The sequence below is a fragment of the Bubalus kerabau genome, chromosome X, assembly GCF_029407905.1.
Source record: "Bubalus kerabau isolate K-KA32 ecotype Philippines breed swamp buffalo chromosome X, PCC_UOA_SB_1v2, whole genome shotgun sequence".
Taxonomy (NCBI): domain Eukaryota; kingdom Metazoa; phylum Chordata; class Mammalia; order Artiodactyla; family Bovidae; genus Bubalus; species Bubalus kerabau.
This window is the reverse complement of record NC_073647.1, coordinates 127,593,616-127,620,289: the sequence shown is the minus strand read 5'-3', so window position 1 is coordinate 127,620,289 and position 26,674 is coordinate 127,593,616. Positions and strand designations below refer to the sequence as shown.

Genomic DNA, 26,674 nt, shown 5'->3' with positions numbered 1-26,674 from the left:
CCCTGTCCATCACCAGCTCCTGGAGTTCACTCAAACTCATGTCCATCGAGTTGGTGATGCCATCCAGCCATCTCATCCTCTGTTGTCCCTTTCTCCTCCTGCCCCCAATCCCTCCCAGCATCAGAGTCTTTTCCAATGAGTCAACTCTTCGCATGAGGTGGCCAAAGTATTGGAGTTTCAGCTTTAGCATCATTCCTTCCAATGAACACCCAGGACTGATCTCCTTTAGAATAGACTGGTTGGATTTCCTTGCAGTTCAAGGGACTCTCAAGAGTCTTCTCCAACACCACAGTTCAAAAGCATCAATTCTTCGGCACTCAGCTTTCTTCACAGTCCAACTCTCAAATCCATACATGACTGCTGGAAAAACCATAGCCTGCTGCGATTCATGGGGTCGCAAAGAGTCAGACACAACTGAGCGACTGAACTGAACTGAACTGACTAGATGGACCTTTGTTGACAAAGTAATGCCTCTGCTTCTTAACATGCTATCTAGGTTGGTCATAACTTTCCTTCCAAGGAGTAAGCATCTTTTAATTTCATGGCTGCAGTCACCATCTGCAGTGATTTTGCAGCCCCCAAAAATAAAGTCTGACACTGTTTCCCCATCTATTTGCCATGAAGTGATGGAACCAGATGCCACAATCTTGGTTTTCTGAATGTTGAGCTTTAAGCCAACTTTTTCACTCTCCTCTTTCACTTTCATCAAGAGGCTCTTTAGTTCTTCACTTTCTGCCATAAGGGTGGTGCCATCTGCGTATCTGAGGTTATTGACATTTCTCCCAGCAATCTTGATTCCAGCTTGTGCTTTTTCCAGCCCAGTGTTTCTCATGATGTACTCTGCATATAAGTTAAATAAGCAGGGTGACAATATATAGCCTTGTCGTACTCCTTTTCCTATTTGGAACCAGTCTGTTGTTCCATGTATCATACTTGCACAGAGAATATAAAAGTGAAAATGAAAACTTCAAGGAGAACCTTATAGATGAGGCCCAGACACAAAAATGTTGGGCAAAAAAGTAAGCCCTAGTAAACAATATATTACAGGTTACCACTTTCTATAACCCTCAAAACAAGCAAATTTGAGTAGTATATTGTTGAGGCATCCACATGTGTGTGATAAAACCCTTTTTAAGCAGATAAATAATAAAGACCATTTTCTGGATTAAGGTTATGTCTGCTGGTAGAAAGTAGGAAGATGCATTAGATAAAAAGAATATTTTAACAGTCATTTTCCATTAGCCTTGATATTGTAAATACTGAGCAAATGTATAAATCTACCACTGCAACCACTACCACCTGCCCTGCTACCCCTTTGCCATCACCAAAAATAAATATAGGCAGGACATTTTATCCTAAGAGAAACTAAAAATTCTATCAGATTTCCCATATTTTCACTTTTTCTCACAGCCCTTGAAAATGATGGAGAACACTGTCTCTCTGTAACTCATGAAAAGGATCAGTCTAAACTGCCTTGTCAGCCTACCAATTCTTGCCTGGTAATTCATGTACAGTTTATCACAGAAAGTGTAATTAAGTATTTTGCTTTAAAAAGTGATAGAAATCTTAAATCTGGGTCATTTCCAGCTCCTGCTGGACTACAGACTGTCTTCCTTCTGGGCAAATATCCCAGTGGGAAAATATAAATATCCCGTTAAATACCCAAGTGTACTTTAGAGCTTTGAAGATAAGGAGATGCGATTGGTAATGTGTCTTATTAACTTTGTTGCAGATTGAGATAATGAACTACCTTGCTGATTTAGCCATCAGGATAGATGGCCTCTTGTGTCCTGAATGCATCTGAAGGGCACAGCTGGAGAAGCTGAATGTACTGACTTTACAGGTCACCTCTGCAAAATAAAATATAGTCTTGCAGCCTGAATTGGAGCTAAAAGCCACTTAGAATAATTGTTAAGCTTAACAATTTGGAACTTAACATTACTTTGAAATCACCAAAGTCAAAGTGGCTTTGAAAAAAGTACAAGAGAAAAAAGAGACTTCCATTAAAAATGGTAAATGGAGGTGATTTGGTAATCCCTTCCCACGACCTGATTTGGTCATATTAAAATGATGCGTGTGTGCTAACTTGCTTCACTTGTGTCTGACTCTGGGATCCCTTGGACTTATATATAGCCCACCAAGCTCCTCTAGAAACAGTATTTAAAATGTATTTCAAATTCACAGCTGATTTATAAAAGAAGTATGAAAAGTCCTCAGGTAGTATAAACAGTAAATATTGGGAAACTAAGCGTAACAAAAATACTGCCATATCTGAACATAAGAGCTGGGGTATTCAAAACAAATTTCCTATGGGAAAAGACGTACTGGTCTCATGCATTCCAGAGAGATGAAAAGCATAAAGCTGGGTGTCACCTATCCTGGAAACAAGAACTAAAAAATCCCCATCCATTGGAGTGTAAGAAATTAGCAAGAAAGCTGAGAATCCTTTGGATTTTGATTGGAAAATGAGTATTCACACATAAGAAAGTGAAACCCAAGTTTATATAACACATGAGGATAGAACACAACATCTCTCAGACGGTGGTAGAGACGAACAGAAGACTCTTAAGGATTCTCCAATAGCCTAGCACAGAAGGAACTTCCAGTAAACTACAATTCCTACTATAGATGAGCTCACAAACACAACATTACAAATCACATGATAAAACTCACTATTTTAGATGGAGTTAATAGTTGTAACAAATAGTAGAATCCATCCATTGTGATAAGAGATAATAGATTCATTCAAAGAATTTTACATTTAATGAGTTCAGCTTGGTGATAAAATTTGCCAGTAGGATCTACTTTTCTTGAGACTAACAACCAGAATTCATACTTAAGAACATTCCATGTTCACAAAACTTTTGCTAGATGTTTCTACAAGCTCTCATTAGAGACAGAGAGGGCTCTAATGGGCAGGGACTGTGGGAACAAAAAAAAAGAGGTGAATATGAAAAGTTAGGCAATTCTTTTTTGCCTTTTCATGAGGATGTTTAGAAACTCATCTGGTCCCTTTCCAAGATATAAAAGAGCACTGTTCTTCAAGTGTGTGTGAATATTCAGAAGGGAATGGCTGACATGTATGCCCTATTGAACTGCTGGTATGGACAAAAAGGAATCAAGGACAAATCTTTCACGTTCCTCATTCCTAAGAGTTATGCAATATGGGACCTGCCAGTGCCCACAGGCTGGTTTTGGAGGTAGTGGGTAAGACTCCAGGATATCACAAAAGCCTGAGTAAAAAGGGTTTAACTTTCTCTGTATTATAAGGCTACTGGCAAGAGTCAGCTTGAAATTCCTGCTGAAGTCTCCAAGGTTATCATGTATGCTCAGGAAATATTTTTTCAGGTTCAAAGTTCATATGAACAAGGCCAACTGGGCTCTCCATCAGAACACAAGACTATAGAGAACAAGCCAGATCAGTAGTGATACCCTATAGAGTCTGGTGAAAACAGACACATCATCACAGATGTGTGTGGGCGTTAACAAAATGTTAATAGCAATTGCACCCAGCCAAGAAAAGAAGATCAGATAAACGGTGCATTTTTCCTTCCTTATCCTCCCATATACCAAAATTAGAAGATTATTATCCAGAAATTGAGATAAAGGAACTGTAAGCTCATTTTTTTTTCTCATTTCACCTGTGTATAAATGACTGAACCCACAGGATTAAATTGGTGGAAGATTTTAATAAAGTATGAGATAAAAATTTATCAGACTAAATTTTAATAACTAAAAGTAAATGAAAACAGATGGTATCAGACTGAAATGCTGTTTAAAAAGCCAACTATAGGCCTAAATGGAGTTTAACCTGGTTGGTTTTAGTTATTGGACAAACAAAACTGTTTCATGCTTAATACTCATTAAGTTGAGACTTCTCAACCAAATATATTGCTTAAATCATTTCAAGGAAAAAACAGAGATAACTACACAAAAGCTGAAGATGGCAGAAAAGAAGATTTGCCAAACAAGTAAGTAAAACCTTGAGAAATGGAAAATATGGTGCTTGGAAAAAAATACACATACACACACACACACACACACACACACACACACAGATAGATGTGTATACAGATAGAGATGAATATATTTATATATCAAAGATTAAGTTATGCCCTAGGCAGTTGAAGAGAGAATTTTAGAACTGGAAGACAGATTTTAGAAAATTACCCAGAATCCAAGAAATTATAGAAATACAGAAAATATTAAAGAGAAATCAAGAATCAGAATACAGGATGGGGAGATTCTTCATAGATCTAATAAAGGTTCTCCTAGGAAGGAATGGAGAGATTGGGAGAAAGGAAAATCTCTCTCCAAAACTTTTGGAAACCACCAAAAAGAGAAATAATCTTTTCGTTCTTATTAATGCACTTGGTGACAAAGTATAAATGAAAGCAAATTATACATAGAAAAATAGACTAAAACTGCAAAGCATCAAAGACAAAGAGAAAATGAAAACATACCAAAGAAAACTGAAAATAAATAATAATTTGGCAGCAGATTTCTTGACAGCAAGACATTTCAGAAGAAAATAGAATAACATTTTTCAGGGTTGTAAAAAATAACTCTCTGAGTATAATTATATGCTCAGCTAGGCTATTTCTCAACACTTAGGGGGCCAGAAGATATTTTTAGTCATATAAAATCTGAGAGCACTTGCTAGTCACACTCAATGAAAGAGCAGAAGCAAAAGAAATATACAAAAAAGGAAAAAGTATCACAGAAATTGGTAAAATAGTGGTGGCAAATTTAAATAAATAATAATTTCAACGGCACAGTGGCAATGACACTGATAATTTAGGGGCATAAGAAATGAGGTACAACAATAATATGGAAGATGGGAAGTAAATTCAGAGTTCAATGATTCTAGTGGTTCTGCTATATCATTGTTAGAGAGGTGCACAGAAATATTTATTATTGGTGGATACTGTGATCAAGGTATTCAAGATAATAATTAAGGGTCCCATTAAAATAAAATCAATAGTATATGTATTCCAAACTACTGGAGAAGGAATAAAGACAGGCTAAATACTTTGATAACTTTAATACAAAGAGGAAACTTTAGAAGTGTCATTACAGATGAGAAATTAGAGGATAATTCATTAAAAAATCTTGAAAACATTGTTCTTAATACAAAAATAAAATATTTCTTTGGAAAACATACCCCAAAACAGATTCATGGAGGAGTAGCATATTTTTAAGTGAACAACTTGAATAATACAAAGCAAAGAACAATGAAGATGTAAGGAAACTAAGAACTGAAGAAAATAATATTAAAATGTTTTATTTGACTACTATCAGAAAGCAACTTCCTAGATATAAAAAGTCCTTCTCTCATGTAACCAAATAGTGAATCAGTTCTGATTTCCTGGAAACTATCAGTGTCATCTTTTCCCCTCCCATTCTTTATTTTCTGTAGCACTGACATAGCATGAATCGAAGAGATTTTCCTTTATATCCTCAGCAGCTATAATAGTTCCTGGAAACTATTAAGGCACTAGTCAAGTGTATGAGGAGTAAATTGGATAAACAATGAACAAGGACTGATAAATGAAGAAGGAAGTAGAACTGATAATGGAGAAACCTGGCCGTTGTAATATTGGAAATCTTGAATACAGAGCAAAAGATATTTTTTTAATATTTTTCAAGGTCTACTCTACTGGTGTTCTACACATTAAGAGAAACTTCTCTAGTAATGAACTATAGAAATGATCCCTGAAAATATACCCTGAATATTCACTGGAAGGACTGATGTTGAAGCTCCAGTACTTTGGTCACCTGATGTGAAGAGCTGACTCAGTGGAAAAGACCCTGATGCTGGGAAATACTGAAGACAGGAGGGGAAAAGGACGACAAAGGATGAGATGGTTGGATGGCATCACTGACTCAATGGACATGAGTTTGCTCTGGGAGATGGTGAAGGACAGGGAAGCCTGGTGTGCTGCAGTCCATGGAGTCATAAAGAGTCAGACAAGACCTAGCAAGTGAAAAACAACATCTCTACAGGTATAACTTATTGCTGTTGTTTAGTTGCTAAGTTGTGTCCAACTCTTTTGTGACCCCATGGACTCTAGCCTGCAAGGTTCCTCTGTCCATGGCATTTCCCAGGCAAGAATACTGGAGTGGGTTGCCATTTCCTTCTCCAGGGGATCTTACAACCCAGGGGTCAAACCCCTGTCACCAGAACTGGCAGGCAGATTCTTTACCACTGAGTCACCTGGGAAGCCCATGACTTGTATCTGGTCTCTAAATATAAAAAAGCTCCATAAACAATCATGTTTTTCAAAAATAATAGTATACCTGGATTCTTTATCAATAATATGCACAAAGATGATTCAGTTTGTGCAGAAGTTGGCTTAGTTTAAAGCCCAACTAGTTGCTGTATCTGGTAGCATCAGCATTTGATAGTAGGTTAAGTTTTGTGCTCCTTGGCACTCTACCCACTATTAGTAAACAATACTTTCACAGGGAGAATCATAGCTTGTTTTTGATACAGTTACATGGTAATCAATTGAGACACTTGAATTATGTAGCAGGCATATTCAGAGAATCATAACCTAAGGACGAAGGCATGTGGAAAAGATAAAGCAGGGCTTATGATAATAAATATTATGTAAAATGCCAAAAAAAATGCTAGGTAGACAATGTCTTGTAAAGAATTCTGTAGGGCATAGCAATCAATAAAGACAATTATAATAAGATAAATTTTCTCCCCAGAAAATCTCCCTGATGAGATACTTATACAGCTTTATGAACATTCAAATATATGAAAAAAAAGGGAGACCAGTTTCTATTGGTGGTGGTTTAGTCGCTCAGTCATGTCTGACTCTTGCGACCCATGGACTGAAACCTGCCAGGCTCCTCTGTCCACGGGATTTTCCAGGCAAGAATACTGGAGTGGGTTGCCATTTCCTTCTCCAGGGGGTCTTCCCAACCCAGGAATCAAACCCAGGTCTCCCGCACTGCAGGCAGATTCTTTACTGACTGAGCTACCAGGGAAGCATTTAAAGCCCAACTAGTCTGTTGTATCTGGTAGCATCAGCATTTGATAGCAGGTTAAGTTTTCTGCTACTTGGCAAGATACCCATTGTTAGTAAACAATACTTTCAGAGGGAGAATCATAGATTGTTTTTGATACAGTTACATGGTTGGTAATCAATTGAGACACCAGTTTCTATTGGCTTGCCTAAAACGTTCATTTGGGTACATCCATTATAGCTTATAGAAAAACCCAAATGAACTTCTTGGCAAACCCAATATAAATCTTGAGAAAACTTATTCATGGGATTTTGTGATCTAATAATTGTCATAATAAAAAGATCTAGACAGGGAGTGGCTCACATTTATTGAGTGCTAGGCTAAATACTTTTTTTTCCTTTTAACTGGAGGATAATTGCTTTACAACGTTCTGTTGGTTTCTGCCACACATCAATGCAAATCAGTCACAGTTATATAAACATACACACACACACACACACACATACACACAAACACATATATATCCTTTCCCTCTTCAGCCTCCCTCTGTACTTTAAACAGAATAACAGTTAATTTAATTTTCTCAACATCCTTTGATTTTTAAGTCCTTTTTACAGATAGGAAATAGGATTATAAACGTTAAGCAAATGGCCTCCAGTAGCTAATTTGTAAGTAAGCCTGACTGAGGAATTTGAGCCTAAGTAGTCCTTAAACTAGAGTTCATGTTCTTAATCATTATAAGATTAAGAATTTCACATACAACCATAAGTTAGCATGCAGTAATTGATAAAGATCAAGAAAAGTGACTGACTTCTAACGTCTTGCATTTTCCATTCAGCCTGGTGCAGAGCCACTGGTAGTTGGTGGTCAGAGTGTCCAGTTCCTTTCTTAAGGCCTCTTGTGCTGCAGGTGGAGCTTGAGCTATGACACTGTTTACGGACTCAGTGAGGAGCTGCACTTTTGCTTCTTTTTGCTGGGCCTCTTCTTTAGCTCTCTGAAAAATAAAAAAAAAATGCTCTCTTAATAGCAAGGCAATGATTTGACTTCTAAGATGCATTTCTATGTATCATAATTTTTCTTCCTTGTAACATCTCCATTAGAATGAGATTAATAAAAATAAATCCAATACTGACTCCAATCACGTCCATAAATTTAAGTTTGGTTACAATTGGAAACTCACAGGAAAAATATACTCAGAATATAACAGAGTTTTAATCAGAATAGTTTGAACAGTAGTCTGTATGCAGATGTGTATTTGTGGAAAATACATACACATACACATACACAGATATCCACACACACAAAATAAGCAAGAAATGAATATTTCAATGCTAACTAGGTTCAGAAAATCTCATAGACCAGAACTGAAACCACTTATAAATTACTCAGATGGATGAATAATGAAATCAGTACAAATATCATTATTTAAATCAAAAGATAATTAACAGAAATAAGCCTTCTTAATGCTATATTTGGGAACATATTATAACAGAAAAGTGTTAAGTAACTGAAAGCAAGTAAGAGAAAGATCAGATACTTCCCTATCCTGGTTAGTCAGTCACTGCTGTATCTTTATCCATTATATGTTCAGTATCACTCTAGTCTTCTCTCCTTTCAAGGAAAATGTATTAAGATACCCAATCATAGAGTTACTCCTACTTGGTGACAACATGAAATCCAAAGCAAAGGCCTTAAACGCTCCCTCAAATTATCTAACATAAATCCAAATCCTACAACAGGTTTGAATACCCTCTTACTCATATAGCCCATGGTGGCCTATGGTATGTACTCGCCTTCACTGCCAAAGTAATCAACTCAGCTTGTACAACTACAGAGTATTGGTCTGTGTGTTACTATGAAGGTTAACCTTGAGATGAGCTTTCAAGCATAAGTCATTTATGTGTGATGTGAAGGAAATAGTGGTAGGGAGATGGGGAATGGAAAAAAGAATGGAGATTGGAAGGGTATACTTATTAAACCCAGCAACTGCTGTTGGTGACAAGTTTAATCCTGCTAGGAAGGTCTACGAAACACGTGTACGTGTGTGTGTGTGTGTGTGTGTGTGTGTGTGTGTGTTCAGTTGTTCAGTCATGTCCAACTCTTTGTGACCCCATGGACTGTAGCCTGCTGGGCTCCTCTGTCCATGGGATTTTCCTGGCAAGAATATTGGAGTGGATTTCCATTTCCTTCTCCAGGGGATCTTCCCGACCTAGAGATCAAACCCACATCTTTCTGCATTGGTAGGCAGATTCTTTACCACTGAGCCACCTGGGAAGCACAGGAAACACATGACTGAGGTTTATCCCACTCAAGGGTGAGGACACTGAGAAATTCACACACCATCTCCCATCATTGGTTGAACACTGTTGGGGAAATGTTAATTTCCTGGTATGCGAAGCCAGACTCAGGTGGAAAAAGTGGGATTCGGTGGCCTCAGAAGCCCTCAGGTAAAGAAATTCAGGTTCTTGCAGGTAAATGGACAAACTCAACTATAAAATGCCTTTCAACATGATCCTGTTATGTCTTTGGATTTAGGCCCATAATGCCTTAAAATGTATAAAATATGATGGCAAATGCAAACTCTTTTGACTATTAAATGATTTCCTTCACTGATTTTAATCAATTGAAATTATATTTCAAAATTCTAAAATAAATCTGTTTTTTGACACTGAGCATGGATTTGTTTGACACAAATCATATTTTGGCTATTGTAACTTTATCATTAAAAAGACTTTGAGAAATATTAATCACTTAGTGTGTGCTCCTGTGTGCCATGACATGTTATATGTGTGAACTCACTGGATCTTTAACAAAATTGTGTGAGATGAGTTTTGTTTCCTTTATGTTATACATCCAAGAACTGAGGTTCAGTGAGTTTAAAGTAAATCATCCTGGGAGTTGCATGTCTTCTTTCACACAGCTTGTCTTAAGCCCATCTCAAATCCTCCATGAGGAGGAGAAGCATGACCCAGTGCATCCAGTGAATGAAATTACATTTTATATAAGTTATGAACAACCCATGCAATTATCAAAAATGCATAATGAGAAGTATCTCCCCCTGCTATTTAGACGTTCATAATATTTTTTTAAAATCAGTTTTATAATTTCAAAAGGTTCACAGAAGAAAGATATGAGAAAAGGAGATCATGAACAATTTCTCCACTGTACTTAGGCTTGAAAGCTCATCTCAAGGTTAGTCTTCATAGTAACCCACAGCAACACTCCCACAGTTGAATCAGCTGAGTTTATTACTTTTGGTAATGATGGAGAATACACACCATGGGCAACCATGGGTTATATGATTAAGAGGGTATTCAAATGTGTAGTAGGATTTGGATTTGAGTTTGATGATTTCTACATTTTAAAGACAGAAAACTAAATGGCATAGTTTAGGCATAATCCTCCTCAAAAGTGGTAGCTTTTGTTCCATATATATATATATATATATACACATATATATATATATTTTTTAAGATTTATTTACTTATTTTTGCTGTGGTGGGTTTTCATTGCTGCATGTGGGCTTTCCCTAGTTGCAGCAAGTGGACTTTTTATTGTGATGGCTTCTCTTGTTGTGCAGCACAGGTTCTAGGCACATAGGCTTCAGTAGAGACAGTGCATGTACTCAGTAGTTGCAGCTCGTGGGTTCTAGAGTGCTGACTCAGTAGTGTGTTATATGGGCTAAGGTGCTCCATGGCATATGGCATCTTCACAAACAAAGGATCAAACCTGTGTCCCTTGCATTGCAAGAAAGACTCTTAACTACTGGACCACCAGGGAAGTCCCCTGTTCCATATATTTCTATGAAGCTAACCATCATAAGCTCAGACATTGCCTGTATCTTGAACTAGCAGTTCTCTAAGTATGGTTCCTTGGGACCACCAAACTTACTCCTGGGCATGACCTGGAAACTTATTTACAAATTAAAATTCTCAGGGTCCAGCCTAGATTCACTAAATCAGAAATCCTAGTGTTGGCCATATAACTCTGTTTTAATAGCCTTCCAAGTGATTCTGATGCTCACTCCATTGCGAGAATCGTTGCTCTAGCCTGTTCCCCATAGAATGAGAACAGCAAATACATGTATATTAAGTGAAAGTATTTTAAAGAGACTGGAATACCAGACTATCTTACTTGCCTCCTGAGAAATCTGTATGCTGGTCAAGAAGCAACAGTTAGAACCGGACATGGAACAATGAACTGGTTCTATATTGGGAAAGGAGTATGTCAAGGCTGTATATTGTCACCCTGCTTATTTAACTTATATGCAGAGTACATCAATCAAAATGCCAGGCTGGATGAAGCACAAGTTGAAATCAAGATTGCTGGAAGAAATATCAATAACCTCAGATATGCAGATGACACCACCCTTATGGCAGAAAGAGAAGAAGAACTAAAGAGCCTCTTGATGAAGGTGAAAGTGGAGAGCGAAAAAGCTGGCTTAAAAGTCAACATTCAAAAGGTTAAGATCATGGCATCAGGTCCCATCACTTCATGGGAAATAGATGGGGAAACAATGCAACAATGACAGATTTTATTTTTTGGGGCTACAAAATCACTGCAGATGGTGACTGCAGCCATGAAATTAAAAGACACTTGGTCCTTGGAAGAAAAGCTATGACCAAACATAGGCAGCATATTAAAAATCAGAGACATTACTTTGCCAACAAAGGTCCATCTAGTCAAAGCTATGGTTTTTCCAGTAGTTGCGTATGGATGTGAGAGTTGGACCTTAAAGAAGGCTGAGCGCTGAACAATTGATGCTTTTGAACTGTGGTGTTGGAGAAGACTCTTGAGAGTCCCTTGGTCTGCAAGGAGATTCAACCAATCAGTCAATCCTAAAGGAAATCAGTGCTGAATATTAATTGGAAGGACTGATGCTGAAGTTGAAGCTCCAATACTTTGGCCACTTGATGTGAAGAACTGACTCATTGGAAAAGACTGATGCCAGGAAAGATTGAAGGCAAGAGGAGAAGGGGACAAAAGAGGTTGAGATGGTTGGATGGCATCACCAACTTGATGGACATGAGTTTGAGCAAGCTCCAGGAGTTGGTGATGAACAGGGAAGCCTGGTGTGCTGCGGTCTATGGGGTCACAAAGAGTTGGACACAAATGAGCAACTGAACTGAAGTCCAGGTAACCCTAGGACTGGACTGGAGTTAACACGGTGTAAAAAAAAAAAAAAAAAAAAGAAAGAAAGAAAGAAAAAGAAAATAGTGAAAAACTGAAATTCCAGAATTTTTTAAAAAGGGATTGATATAAAATTTCAAATTAGACTTACTGCAGGCCTCCTAAAGACATTTGGAATAAGATGTTTCTAATCCAACTTCCCTTGTCTCTTTGATGCTAATATAAAAAAAAAATTGTTTACAGAGAAAAAAGTCAAAAACAGGATTATCAAGTAAAATACAGGAGCAGCAAGTAAAGAAAAAGAAGAAAGTCTCTACTTTTTATCTGAGTATATTGAGGAGAGATGCCAGAGTAGGTGTATCACTCTCTTCCAGCAATAAAGATAAATGTGCTCTCAACACGAGCACAGGTGAAGGCATGGACAAGGTTCTATCACTCCCTTTTGTGTAGGGGACAGACAAAGCGATTACCTTGACTGGCAGACAGAAGACCAGAAAACGCCAACTCCCTTTGCTGCTACTGGCCCAGGCTGTCTGAGCTGCTCCTCTTTTCACTATTACGCCCATATGCACCAATGTTGTAGCTAGATCAGTTTTTTAAACATGCAAATCAATGTGGACTGAGGGGCTGGGCCACTCATGTCAAGGATTTTTTATAAATTAGTTTTAAATTTGACACGGTCTACTCTCCTGTACTGGAAAAGAAAAAGGGATCTGACTGAACAGTTAGCCAGATAAGCGAAGGGTTCAAAGAATGAGGGAAGAGGGCCAGAGGCAAACACAGGAACTGGGAAAAACAGAATAGCTGAACGCACGCTGACTGCTGATTATCTGCTTTGGGACCTGAAGCAGTGGCTATACAGCATAGGAAGCGATGGTAAGAACAGCCATGAAGGGCTGAGATGTGAGGGCAAAGGCAATGGGGAGGAACATGCTTTATACAACAGTACGGAATGGAATGGGATGGTATATGATAGAGTGGCTTAGAAAGGAATAGGGATAGAGGGAAATATATTCAGATAAAGCCTATGACTAGGAGGAAACTATTCGACCTATCTAGGAATATCTGTTTTCTGACCAACGAAGAGAAGTATAAACAAGTTTCCTTTCAAAGTACACTCCAGCTCTCATATTCTGTAATGATGTAACTTCCCTCATGGTGACCTCCCCACAGTCAAACCTAAAATAATTGTAGACCTCCTGATGGCTCTGCCGTGTCACTTAAAATGAAAACCCCTCCATGTCCCACAAATCTGCTGTGTCAGCAGATACCTACTTTGCCTCTCCAAATCATCTCAGGTCATTTGTCCTGTTTTTCTCTCTTCAGGTAGGTGGGCTTCATTCTCTTCCCAGATAGCTTTAGGGTCTTTGCAGGAGCTCTTCCCTCTGACTGGAATGCGCCCCGATAATACTTCTGTAAGGTTGCCTTTTTCTTATGATTCGTATCTCGTTTTAAATATAATTCCTCACAAATACCCTACATATCAACCCTTTGTAAAACAGCATCTCACCACCCTCAACTCCCAATTAGACTCTATGATTTATTGGCTTATTTTTAGGCAAATTCTCATGATCTCAAATGAGTTTATTTCTCCATTCTTTGCCTGCCCTGTCACCAATGAGAATGCAAATTCTAAGAAGTCAGGTGGCTTTTATGTATTGCTCACTACTATATTCTATATCTAGAAGGGTGTTTGACACAGTAAGTATACGATATTTCTTGATAAATGAATGAATTCGTGAATTTATGAATATTTCATGATAAATGATGTACGATATTAGATGAGACTGATTTTCTAGCTTTTAATATTCTAGAAACTATTACTGTTTCCAAAATATAGTCATTCTTCTATATTTCAATTTTATTTTCTACATGTAACTAAAGCCATAATATACCTCTGATATTTAAACATCTGAGTTTAAGTATCTGTAAAATACAGTTAAACATCTGTACTCATTTCATGTGAGTACATTCTGCTCTTAATTACAATATTCACTGAATAATCTTATAAACTATATAATAAAGTACATATAATTAATTTCTTACCTTGTAGCAATAATAAAAATCATAATAATAATTAACTAGTTTGGGGTATCTATTTTGTGTATTACATTAGAACTTTCATGTTTCATCTTTCACATGATTCTGAAAAGCAGGTATTTTGATATCCAGATTACAAGGGAATGAAATTTCACTGGATTTATGTGACTTACCCAAGTTTACACGGTTCAGAAGGGGTCAAAGCAGGTTTTAAACCCAAGTGCTTGGCTCTAAAATGATTTTGCTCTGTCATGAGGCTTCAAACCAAACAAATATCTATTAATAGTTCACCTAGGCTAATGTTAAATAATGTTATTGCTACTACATGAAGATAATATTTATCATTATAGCTGAAAATCATTGAGTGCTCACTCTGAGGTAGGTGATTTACTTACATGCAAGTTTTATTTTTCAGTTCATACTTTCAAGTTATGAAATGAGATGATTTACCCATGAAAAAATAAGAGGATTATACTGACTACTGAGTTGCCCAGGGCCATACTACAATGCCATTGTGTAGATTCAATTACCTGGCTTCACCTGCAAGACCTAGCTATATGCCAGTTTCCTTGGTCCTAAATCAATGTTATTTATTTTATCTTACTGTTTCAAGAGAAGCTCATGTAAATACAGTCCTTTTATCCATATTAAAGACCAGCAGCTGAAATATTTAGTACTGCCAAATTCTAAGAAACCTCTTTAAAGCACCAAATTAACAAAGCCTACTGACATTTTCAACTGTCATTTCACCAACACTTTGCATCAGCTAGAAACATCTGATATGAGTAGCTGAGTCTAATTTCTTAATAGTACATAATTTCAAGGGGAAAATGTTCCAAACTGTGATTATCGATATTTATGTTTTGACCACAATACATAAAATTAATAAATAAAAAGTTTAAGCATTCTATACAATGCATATCAAAGTTGAAGCTAAATTAAACAAAAAGCAACCTCTATTACTAAACCAAGAAAAGAGCAGCCTGTGCAGAATCACAATTTCTTTTATCTGGTTTCTTTTACCTTCATCTCTTCAACTGCTGTCTGTAATTCATCTGGGGTTTTATATTCAAAATCTCTCTCTAGGTATTCTTCTTCGGCTTGTGTCATCCATTCATGCATCTCTGACAAATCTTTCTGAAGGCTTACAGTTTTATCCAAGCCTCCCTTTAAGGCCTCCTTTCTGGCATAGACCTTCCATAAAACAAACCAATAAGTAAAGCATGAATATTGAAAGTCATAAAACATTATCATTATACTATTATTGACGAGACTGTAAATAATAGAAAGCTTGGAAAAGATGAAGCCAGAAGTAAATAGCTTACATGAATGAGGAGAATAACTCATGGCAATTGGATACACTTAATTTCCCATAAGTGTTAAAATAAGATATAAGCATTTACTTGACATAATGAAGAGATTCCCCTAAGACCACAATTTAGCTGTTGTATATGGTAATTCATTTCTGCAAATGGAGAGTAAAGAAAACATTTTTTCATGATACGTTTCAGTTGGAAAACTGAATTTATTGGCATACATAGAAGTAGAAATTCTTTGCACTCTTTGATGCTGTTTTACAATTTCAAATATCCTGCTGCTGCTAAGTCACTTCAGTCATGTCCGACTCTGTGCGACCCCATAGACGGCAGCCCACCAGGCCCTGCCGTCCCTGGGATTCTCCAGGCAAGAACACTGGAGTGGGTTGCCATTTCCTTCTCCAATGCATGAAAGTGAAAAGTGAAAGTGAAGTCGCTCAGTCGTGTCTGACTCTGAGCGACCCCATGGACTGCAGCCTACCAGGCTCCTCCATCCATGGGATTTTCCAGGCAAGAGTACTAGGAACTTAATAATCATATACCTATAGAAAACTCTCATAAAAAAGGAAAATGAATAAAAGATACAGTCATGTAATTCACAGAAATAAAATTAAAATGAGGCCATCCATATATATGCGAAAATTTGCTCAGTATCATTAATAGTTAAATAATAGCAAATGAAGTTAAATTACTATATTTTCAAATATGAGATTAGGAAAAAAGACTAATTAGAATGTCAAGTTTGAGCAGGGATGTGGGAAAACAAAGGTTTCATAGCTGTTTAGGGAAATATACACCACAGTAAAAGCTTTTAGACAGTAAACTGGCAAAATGCATTCAATGCCTTAATGTTCATCAATTTGAGCCTGTTCTTCCACATATAAAATGATGTGTACATAGTTGCATGTACACTATTCAATTCAGCTTTGAAGACAGCAACATATTGAAAACAAACCCAAAGGTGCTTTCATGGAAGATCAGTTAAATAAATTGTGGGATACACATGTACACACACAGAATGGGATACCAATGAGCACTGACACATCTGTACTGAAGCAAAAACTGTCTAGTATATAATTTTACATAAAAAGGTGTAAAAAAGCATGTGTGATAGGAGACTCTTGCTTTATAAAGTCTCATATGTTTCTGAAATACTAATTTATAACAGAATTTATTACTTATTAACTAGAAAGATAGCAAAACTTAAAATACCGAAGAGATCATGCATGTTAATAGCTTATACAATGTACTCTGCTGTAAACCACTGAGGGAAAATTTCAATTTAGTATTAGGATTACAATATATAATGCATCTCTTTTACCTTAAAAAATAACTCTACTCAAATGATGTTATTCTTCTCTCTGGGATTAAGTACAGTGCATCTTTTAAATAATACAGCTGTAATTTAAAGTCTTAATATAAAAGGCATAGTTTTAATAAAACAACATTTTCATGGTACTTTACCAAATATAAAATATATGCAGTACCATGTTTATGTTAATTTTTATTATACTTTACAATTACCTGAAGCCTAATGTAGTTAAATTAAAGCTACTTAAACGCTTTACTCTCCTAGGAGAATGTAGAACTTGATCTATTGAAATGTAAGTGTATGTTTCATTATAACAGCTAGAACCACATATCTAACAATTATACTAAAGTACAAAGATGATTTTGCATAGTCAATGAACCTATAACAAGCCCAAGTAAACAAGCTGTTAAATTTCTACTTGGATATGCTGCTATAATCTTTGGAGGCGGTTGGCACAGTGGCAATAATATTAGAATGACTAACAAAACTTAGCCAAAGACTTGTAGCAAAAAACTATATATATAACGGATGCTATAAAACGAAACCAGAAGAAAGGGATCAGGAGTGATTTTAAAATGAAAGAAAAGCAGGAAGTCATTTTGAAGTGACAGAACGAGTACACTGGAAAGAATACTAGCTTTGGAACCAGGATACCTGGATTCAATCAATCACTAACAAGCTAAGTGAATATGGAAACATCACTCCATTTATCTCCACCTCTTAACTAACCTAAAAGTTGGACTAGATGGTTTCCAAGGTCTTTTCCAAATTTAACATTCTGCTCTACAACTGATCAGAAAGAGATTAATTTTTTGTGGTTTCACATTTTAGAAGGATTTCTGTGAAAAGGTTGAGGTTAAAATCATACTTTCTCCTTCACCTTTATTACCTGAGTGATGCCAACTGTCTAGCCTGAAATTGCCCAATCCACCCCTGCAGTTTCAGCAGATTACTCTGCATCAACCGCTTTATAAAACAGGAAGTTCTTCATGTTTCCTGTTCCAGAATTTGTAAATCTAACATTAAGCATTGCCTGACCCCACTCTACGCCCCCCAAACCTTTGTTAAGATAAAATATCATGTATGAAATGAGTTGCCAGTCCAGGTTCGATGCACGATACTGGATGCTTGGGGCTGGTGCACTGGGATGACCCAGAGGGATGGAATGGGGTGGGAGGAGGGAGGAGGGTTCAGGATGGGGAACACATGTATACCTGTGGCGGATTCATTTTGATATTTGGCAAAACTAATACAGTTATGTAAAGTTTAAAAATAAAATAAAATTAAAAAAAAAAGATACAATTGACATAAAACACTGTTTAAGGTACATACACCATTGTGAAATGATTACAACAGGGTTAGTCAATGCCTTCATCATCACACACATTCCAAAAATGATTATCATTTTTCTTTTTTCTTCTTGTTATGAAAACATTAAAGATTTACTCTCCCAGCAAGGTTCATATGTAAAGAAATTATAAAATACTTTATATAACATAGAATTGTCAGCTATAGTCACCATACTGTAAATGTGCTGTGTGTGCTTAGTCACTCAGGTGTGTCTGACTCTTTGCCCATGGACTGTAGCCTGCCAGGCTCCACTGGCCGTGGAATCTGAGATCCCAAGAACTCCCTCATCATAAACGAGAAGTCTGTACCACTTAACCAGAATCTCTTTATCTCCCTCACTCTCTAAGCCCTAGTATCCATTCTACTCTCTTGAGTTTGGCTTTTTTAAAATCCCACGTTTAATTGAGATAAGACTGTATTTGTTTTTTTTTCCTATCTGATTTATTTCACCTAATATAATACCCTCAAGTTTCATCCAGGTTGTTGCAAATCACAGGCTTTCCTTCTTTCTCAGAATACTCCTCCTTTGTCTATATGTATGCGTGTATCCATGTATGTGTACACACACACACACACACACACACACTCTTAATCTTCTTTATGTGTTTCTCCCTGATCAGCACTTAGGTTGTCTCCTTATCTTGGCTATTGTGAGTAATGCTGCAATGAATTTAGGTGTACAGACATCTCTTTGAGAAATTCGGATTTTGTTTCCTTTGGAAATATACCCAGAAGTGGGAGTGCTAGAACCTCAGGCAGCTCTATTTTAATTCCGAGGAATCTGCATACAGGCTCCACAGTGGCTGTATTGTGTGTATGCTGGAGACTGCAGGGCAGGATGCTTAAGGGTGAAATTATAAAGATGTTACTGCTAGAGACATTGTCTGGGTTATGAAGCTGGGAGTGTGTGGCTGAGGCAGGGTAGAAGACGAAAATCACTGGAGTGGGTATTAAGTAACCAAGGGCTCAGGAATGGGAAGAACCATCTAAGAAGATATTGAAATCACCCAGAATTAGGACAGGAGTAACCGTGAGTTAGGTGTTAAAATACATAAGAAATGAGGCAGAGTGACCCAGGGGTCTGTGGATGACTGAACCCAAAAGATGCACTGAATCAGAGAAAGATAATGATCTGCAAGGTGCCAGAATGGCACCCGCCTTGCTGCTCAGTCCAGTGTTTCTTGGTAACTCTTAAGTTTATAGTCACCAATAATTAAAATATATATCTATACATTATTTAGAAATTACACATATTTTATAATTTTATATAGGCAGCTTTATGTCTATTTCATCTCTCCTTGTTTATTTTATTGAACAAGTATGTACATAATGGTTACTCTGTGCTATAGATCTACACACCTTAATCACACAGACTCATTTAACTATAGAAGAATGTTAAAATTCTTATAAAGTAAGTAGTAATATCATCACACTGTAAAGACTGAGAAACTGAAGTGCAGAGATAAAGCGACTTTTCCAGGCTCACAGAGGTAGCTTATGGTGGGGGCAAGATCTCAACCCAGGCAACCTGGTTCCAGAGCCTCTGCCCATGCACATTGTTTGCCTGTCCATTCACAAGGAAGTCTTGCCCATCCATAAGAGTTCTTATTTCATCTAATTTAGCCAAAAATTCAGAGGGAGGGTGGGTCTGACAAATTCTTTCATTGTCAGAGAGGAGTTACATAGATGTTATCTTTATTTCTGTGTATATAGTTCATATGCTCACTTTAAATACCCCACTTGAATTCCAGATGCATTTTGACTGTATACTCCTCCAAAATAAACATGACCAAAGTAGAAGCACTGATCATTCTACCAAGCTGGTCAATTGTGTTTCTCCCTTCAGTTCAGTTCAGTTCAGTCGCTCAGTCGTGTCCGACTCTTTGCGACCCCATGAATCACAGAACGCCAGGCCTCCCTGTCCATCACCATCTCCCGGAGTTCACTCAAACTCACGTCCATCAAGTCGGTGATGCCATCCAGCCATCTCATCCTCTGTTGTCCCCTTTTTCTCCTGCCCCCAATCCCTCCCAACATCAGAGTCTTTTCCAACGAGTCAACTCTTTGCATGAGGTGGTCAAAGTGCTGGAGTTTCAGCTTTAGCATCATTACTTAGCACACAGTTTTTCCGTCTTTCATAGAAGGTGCAGTGTCCAACACTGTTGCTCAAAACAGAAAACTCTGAATATGCTTTCATCCCTCCCTCCCTGTCACCCTGAACTTTCCACAAGCCTTATCTTTCATCAAGTACTGCCATTTCTAACAGGGTCTAATAAAACATAAAATCAAGAAAGGAGTGTGTTGTTAGCAGCAAGAGTAATGATTGTGGAAGTGAGTGTGAAAGCCCTGATCAAAAATGCAAGAAGGAAGAACTTGCCTAATTGGTTAGAAGAAACAAGAAAAATAAACGATCACATTGAGTGGGATAAGCCTGCTGGAGGTGGCCAGGAAGTACAGAATTTCTACAAAGTTTGACTGACACAAGCACTTTGGTTCAGTTTGCCTAGAATAACACGCTCCCTTCCTCATGCTACTTACTGTATAATGGGAAAATATACATAAAAACAATAAACAGTAATGAAACAGAGCAACAAGAATTCAAATCACCTCTGTCTCTGTGGAAGAGCTTGGAAAATTATTGGAAGAGGTTTGGACAGTCAACCAAACAGAGTGTCACAAGAGGATTATACATTTCAAATTTCTTTGTGTCTCTCAATCTCCACTAATATTCCCCCTGTTATTTGCCAGTATTATTTCCTACCTGAACAACTGTAATTCCTACATGCTTCCACTCATGCCCCTTCAGTCTTTTCATATAAGAGGAATATACAGCAAATATTTACATGATGTCACTCCTATACCTAAACGTCTAATAGCTCCCCATTGTATTTGGCATGAATAGTAAATCCTCACTGTGCTTTATAAGAGAATTAATGACTCTTCTTTGCCACCCATTTTCTCATAAAGATTTTTTTTTGCTATTGTTTCCTTCCTTGCTCTAAATAAATTGATGCTGCTCTTTCTATTCATCCATTAAAAACATTCAACAAACAAATCCTTTTCATACTGGCCTTCCAGGAAAACATCAATGATATAATCTATTTTCTAAGTAATATTTTTTTTCCTTAATATCCCTTCTAGAACCGACTTACTCCAGGAGAAGAATGCAAGCTAGCTGACCCCGGGCTATCTCATCGGTGAGTTAATAGAACAGTTGAGCATTTGTCAGTGATGGTATTAGCTGGGTGACTTGCCTTGACTTTTCCTCGGCTCAATTTCTTTCTTTTTCAAATTTAGTTTTTGCCTTTTGGCATGATTTCTTTTCAACTTTGAAAGGTTACTTAGAAATAATGAAAGACTGACTGATGCTAATATACATAAAATGAAACCTCTCATTAACTTCAAAAAAGGTATTGGTGTATTAAAAAGTAATCATTGCTTTAGGTCAAAATATCACTTTTGAACCAGAAGTATTTGATGTATGCTACTTGTATGTAATATTTACTCTTCTGCAATTTAATCTTGAAATTGGAAATAAATATCCATAAACACTCCTCCATATAAAAATGAGGAACTCAGATATGAATGTACATTTATCTTATATTTTTTTCTACTAAGCCCTTCTCAACTATTTCCCAATCTTAATCTATTTATTGAAAGAGATGTATTGAAGAAGTCAAACTCGTCAATCTTACAATCAAAAGCGAAACATATTTATATTTGTACATATGCATGCATTATTCATTCATTTTATTTCTGTATCAAGTATAGAATTGTAAACTATCTTTGTTGATCCAATTACATGTATTAAGTTATGCAGTCTTTTGGAGAAAAGATTCAAAAAAAAATAATGCCTAAGAAAAGGGCTTTATTGTTCAGAATGACAGCTGTATTCCATAAGATCATTTTAGGACTTCCAATAAGATGAATATACACTATCTAAATATATACTATGAAAATAATTTATATGCTAGACAAAGGCTAGTTTTACTTAAACATGCTTTAAAGCATCAACACAGAGACTGAACTTTTTAAAAGGGCCATAGTGAAGGGAGACATTAAGAAATCATAATTAAAATGAAGCAAGCCAACATAAAAGAGGTGGGACATACCTGTCGACATATGTAATCCCATTGAGTGTTAAGTTCTCTGAGCTCTGTCTCCAGTCTAGAAGCAAACTCTGGCTCCGCTTCAGTTTTTATTTTCTGTCCACCTTCATTGACACTGTTTAGACTGGGCTGGATTGTCTGAATATCACTGACTAAAAGCTAAGGAAACAATTTAAATTATCTGAAAAAATTACCACAACAATTAGAAATACAACATAGCTACACAGAAACATATAATTAGGAATCATGACACTACACATGAATTTTGCCCTTTAAAATCTGAAATATATGCTGCAAAAAATGTTCAATTTTTATGGCATGAATGAAATGGGGAATTATATATCTATAGTCCACTTAGGTTAGCTGCTGCTGCTGCTGCTGCTGCTAAGTCGCCTCAGTAGTGTCCGACTCTGTGCGACCCAATGGACGGCAGCCCACCAGGCTCCGCTGTCCCTCAGATTCTCCAGGCAAGAACACTGGAGTGGGTTGCCATTTTCTTCTCCAATGCATGAAAGTGAAAAGTGAAAGTGAAGTCACTCAGTCGTATCTGACTCTTCGCGACCCCGTGGACTGCAGCCTACCAGGCTCCTCTGTCCATGGGATTTTCCAGGCAAGAGTACTGGAGTGGGGTGCCATTGCCTACCAAAGTAAATAAACTTAATACTTCATGTTCGAAAACAGTGCAACAATGATGAGCTTTATAAATTACTATTTTTGAAGGAGGTTTGATTTTCCAGCATAGTATGCTGCAGCAGTTTATAGCAAGATGCTGTGAAGGTTATTGATAAAATGGATTTGCTTTTAAAGCTTTTACTCACAAAGAAAGTTCTTGAAAGAGCTAGATTGTTCTCCTCCTACTGCATGACAATGGCATAATAAATATTATTTCGGAATATGTCTAGTATTATACCACAGTGTGACATACATGGAAAGAGCAACATAGTTTTACTGACAATCTGTAATAAGATATAACAAGTAGCTCAAAAAAATCATTTACCTTTAGCTTAAACTGCATGCTATATAAAAATAATATTGTAAAGTGAGTATTGAATAAAAGGCAATATTTTGTCTATTTCTCTCTTATTTAGCCCAGTTTCTCAACCTTGACACTACTGTCCTTTGGATGGGGTAATTCTCTGTTGTGCGGTGCTGTTCTTTACGTTGTAGGATATTAAGATATGTCCCTGGCCTCTATCCACTAGAAGCCAACAGCATCTACCCCACCTCAAGTTGAGACAAATGAAAATGTCTCCAGATATTGCTGAATGTCCCCTAGAGGGACAAAATTGCCCCTGGTTCAGAACCACTGATATCATTAAATAATAATTTCCATATCAAAGTCTTCATATAAAGAAGTGTCATATAAAAAAATCTTACCCTGCACTGCTTCAGCTGTTTTTTAAGAATTTCTGAATCTCCAAGGGCTGGCCATTCATCTTTCAAGAAAACATCAACTTCAGCCATCCACTTCTTCAGTGTTTTTATGTGATTCTGGAATCAGAGACCCATTTTAACACATTATCGGGGTGCTGATTTCCCTTGACACAATTCATCACGATGATATGTTTGAACACAAGCCCGCAAACAATTCCCATGGTTGAAGAATATCTCTAAGTAGCTCTTCAGGAAAAGAATATTTCCACTAAGACTGCATTTTTATGGTCTGCTGTATGAGCACTGGCGTATGAAGTCTGCTATTGTTAAAAATAAAAAATTACTACCAAATGTGGTTTTATGATGTTACTCTTGAGAACATTAAATCATATCCCCCTCTAGAGAAATTTTAAGTTACAAAACAACTCATGATAATACTAACAATGTGCCCTTACAGTACATAAAACAAACTACGAACAATAAACTCACTGTAATGGTGTCTTTATAGCCTCCCTAAACGTGAACTTCCACAAATTGTTTTCTACAGTTGACAGTTTAAATAGCCCCTCCAGTGGAGAACTTTCAGACCAAGATGTTGTCATCTTTAAAGAAAGGAAACTTGTGCTTTTAATTTCTGTTTTGCTCGACCAAGTTGACGTAATGATCAAATGGAAAAATGTCATCTTTATTTATTTGTAAATGGCAGAATATATCCCATTAATTTTTTTCACATAATGCCATTTTTCTTGCTCCTTTTAGGGCTACATTTCAAGTGTGTGGTCTGTCAAACTTCTTTATCTGCCTACAATTCAACTATGCTATCCAGATGAGCTATTTTGTCCCTTCTTAATTAGATTTCTATTCAAAATGTATGCTAATCAGAAATTTCCCTCTTCAATACAACAAATAATAATGACTTTAAAAGCATCTGACTAAATCTAAAGATTTCAACAGTATTATCTGGCTGACATTTCTTGAATCTAGCTTTGCTCTTTGGCCCATATCACCCCTGTCCTAGTTCAGATCTTACCACTGCCTCCTTGACTACTACGTTAGCTCTTTCTGGTATCTACTTCAGTCTCATCCCATTCTAACCCATTCTCCCCAGTGGTACCAATATTCTTCTCACCTCCTTCTTCTTCTCAAAGTGATGTTTAAAAAAAAACAACAGATATTATTTTATCTCCCTCCTCTTGAAGTATCAATAATAGTTCCACATTATCCTTACGCTTAATCTCATCATGGTTAGATTATAATCCATATTCCAAAGCATGGCATCCAACTCATTCATGATCTACTCTCAGACTACTTCTCCAAACACCTCTTTTATTAATCTCCAGACATAACTTTTATCTCTCCAATATTGAACAACTTTCAGATAATTGAACATGCTGCTCCATTTTGTCAGGAACTCTTTCTCCGTCTTTTATTAGGTGCCTAAATTCTACGTGTTCAAGGTGTAGTCAGATAACTCATATCCCAAGAACACGTTGCAACTCCTTTTCCCAGGATATGTTGCTTTTCTTCTCTTTCCACTGCCATGTTCTCTGCACTGTTTTATTTACTTACCATGCTAGGTTAAATAATGACCCTTTGAGATTTCAGGCCCTTATCCCTGCAAGCTGTGAATATGGTGCCTTACATGGCAAAAAGGAATTTGCATATGTGATTAAGTTAAGGATATCAAGATAAGGAGATGATCCTGGGTTATCCAAATCGACACAATATGATCAAAGGATTCTTATTAAGATAGAAGCAAGAGTGTAAGAGAGAAATTGGGAGGTGCTACACTCCTGGCTTTAAAGATGAAGATGGAAACATGAGCAAGATTGTAGTTTCCCAAAACTAAAAGTGACGAGGCAATAAATTTTCTCCTAAAGCCTCCAGAAAGGACACAGCCCTCTCCATACCTTGATTTTAGCCCACTGAGCCTGATATTGAACTTTTGATACCCAGAACCACAATATATGTGTACTGTTTCAAGCCACTAAATTTACAGCAGCTTATTACAGCAGCAATAGGAAATGGATACACTTCCCTTTCTCCTTCGCCAGACATGGGCTCCTTGATGACAAGGACCATGTAACTGTACCCTCTTTTGCCACTAGCACAGACAAAAATGTGTTTTTATATGTGTATGTATGTGTATGCATGTATGCATATGTTCATAACTTAAGAGTCATCACTGTGGATGTTGTGCTTTAAAAAATAATTTAAAACTGCTAGGTCTTTTGGTTTGTGAAAGGTAAGAAAAAACAACTAAGTAGCTGGACTGGGATTTAAAACCAGAAGTGTGCTATTCTGACGCTTTTACATGATGCTTTCATCATCATGCTTGCATCAAGCTTCTTTCCAACATTAACATTTTTTGCAATAAGTTATCACATTAGAGAAATATCACTTGTATCACCAAATGTTTTAAACTTTAGACTACAGTGCAGTTGTTGGTTTACTAATGCTTGGGTAATTAGGTGGCACTATTCAAACAAATTAAGTCAGTAGAAGTTGGTTTGTGGAAGGCGATGGGATCAATTTTATATATAAAATTACAAGTGAAATATGCTGATGAAATTATGTATATTACATGACAGATAACTTTTTATTTGGTGGTGGTGGTGTAGTCACTAAGTCATGTCTGAATCTTGTGAGACCATGGACTGCAGCCCCCCAGGCTCCTCTGTCCATGGGATTTTCCAAGTAAAAATACTGGAGTGGGTTGCCATTTCCTTCTCCAGGGTATCTTGCTGACCCAGGGATTGAAGCCACATCTCCTGCATGGAGGTGGATTCTTTAGCACTGCATCAATAGGGAAGTTCCCTCACCCCACATATATATATATGTATACACATATACATACATACATATATATATACACATATACATACATACATATACACACACACACACACACACACATACACACACACATACACAAACAGATTCAAGGGGTTATATCTGATAGACAGAGCCTGAAGAACTATGGACAGAGGTATGTAACATTATACAGGAGGTAGTGATCAAAACTATCCCAAAGAAAAAGAAATGCAAAAAGGCAAAATGCTTGT

At 37.0% G+C, this 26,674-nt stretch overlaps 1 protein-coding gene and 1 pseudogene across 5 annotated transcripts in view; both read right to left on the bottom strand.

The window, feature by feature from the left end:
- Nucleotides 1-26,674, bottom strand: part of DMD (dystrophin) — a 2,389,494-nt gene that overhangs the window by 1,423,541 nt on the left and 939,279 nt on the right. For all 5 annotated transcript variants that reach the window (XM_055564496.1, XM_055564495.1, XM_055564498.1 and 2 more), the window contains 4 exons: nt 23,613-23,726; nt 22,239-22,394; nt 15,172-15,342; nt 7,790-7,972 (listed from right to left, as the gene is read on the bottom strand). In XM_055564496.1, coding sequence (XP_055420471.1) covers nt 7,790-7,972; nt 15,172-15,342; nt 22,239-22,394; nt 23,613-23,726 — 624 coding nt within the window. The remainder of the gene's footprint in view (nt 1-7,789; nt 7,973-15,171; nt 15,343-22,238; nt 22,395-23,612; nt 23,727-26,674) is intronic.
- LOC129640523 (uncharacterized) lies at nt 5,615-5,731 on the bottom strand (annotated as a pseudogene).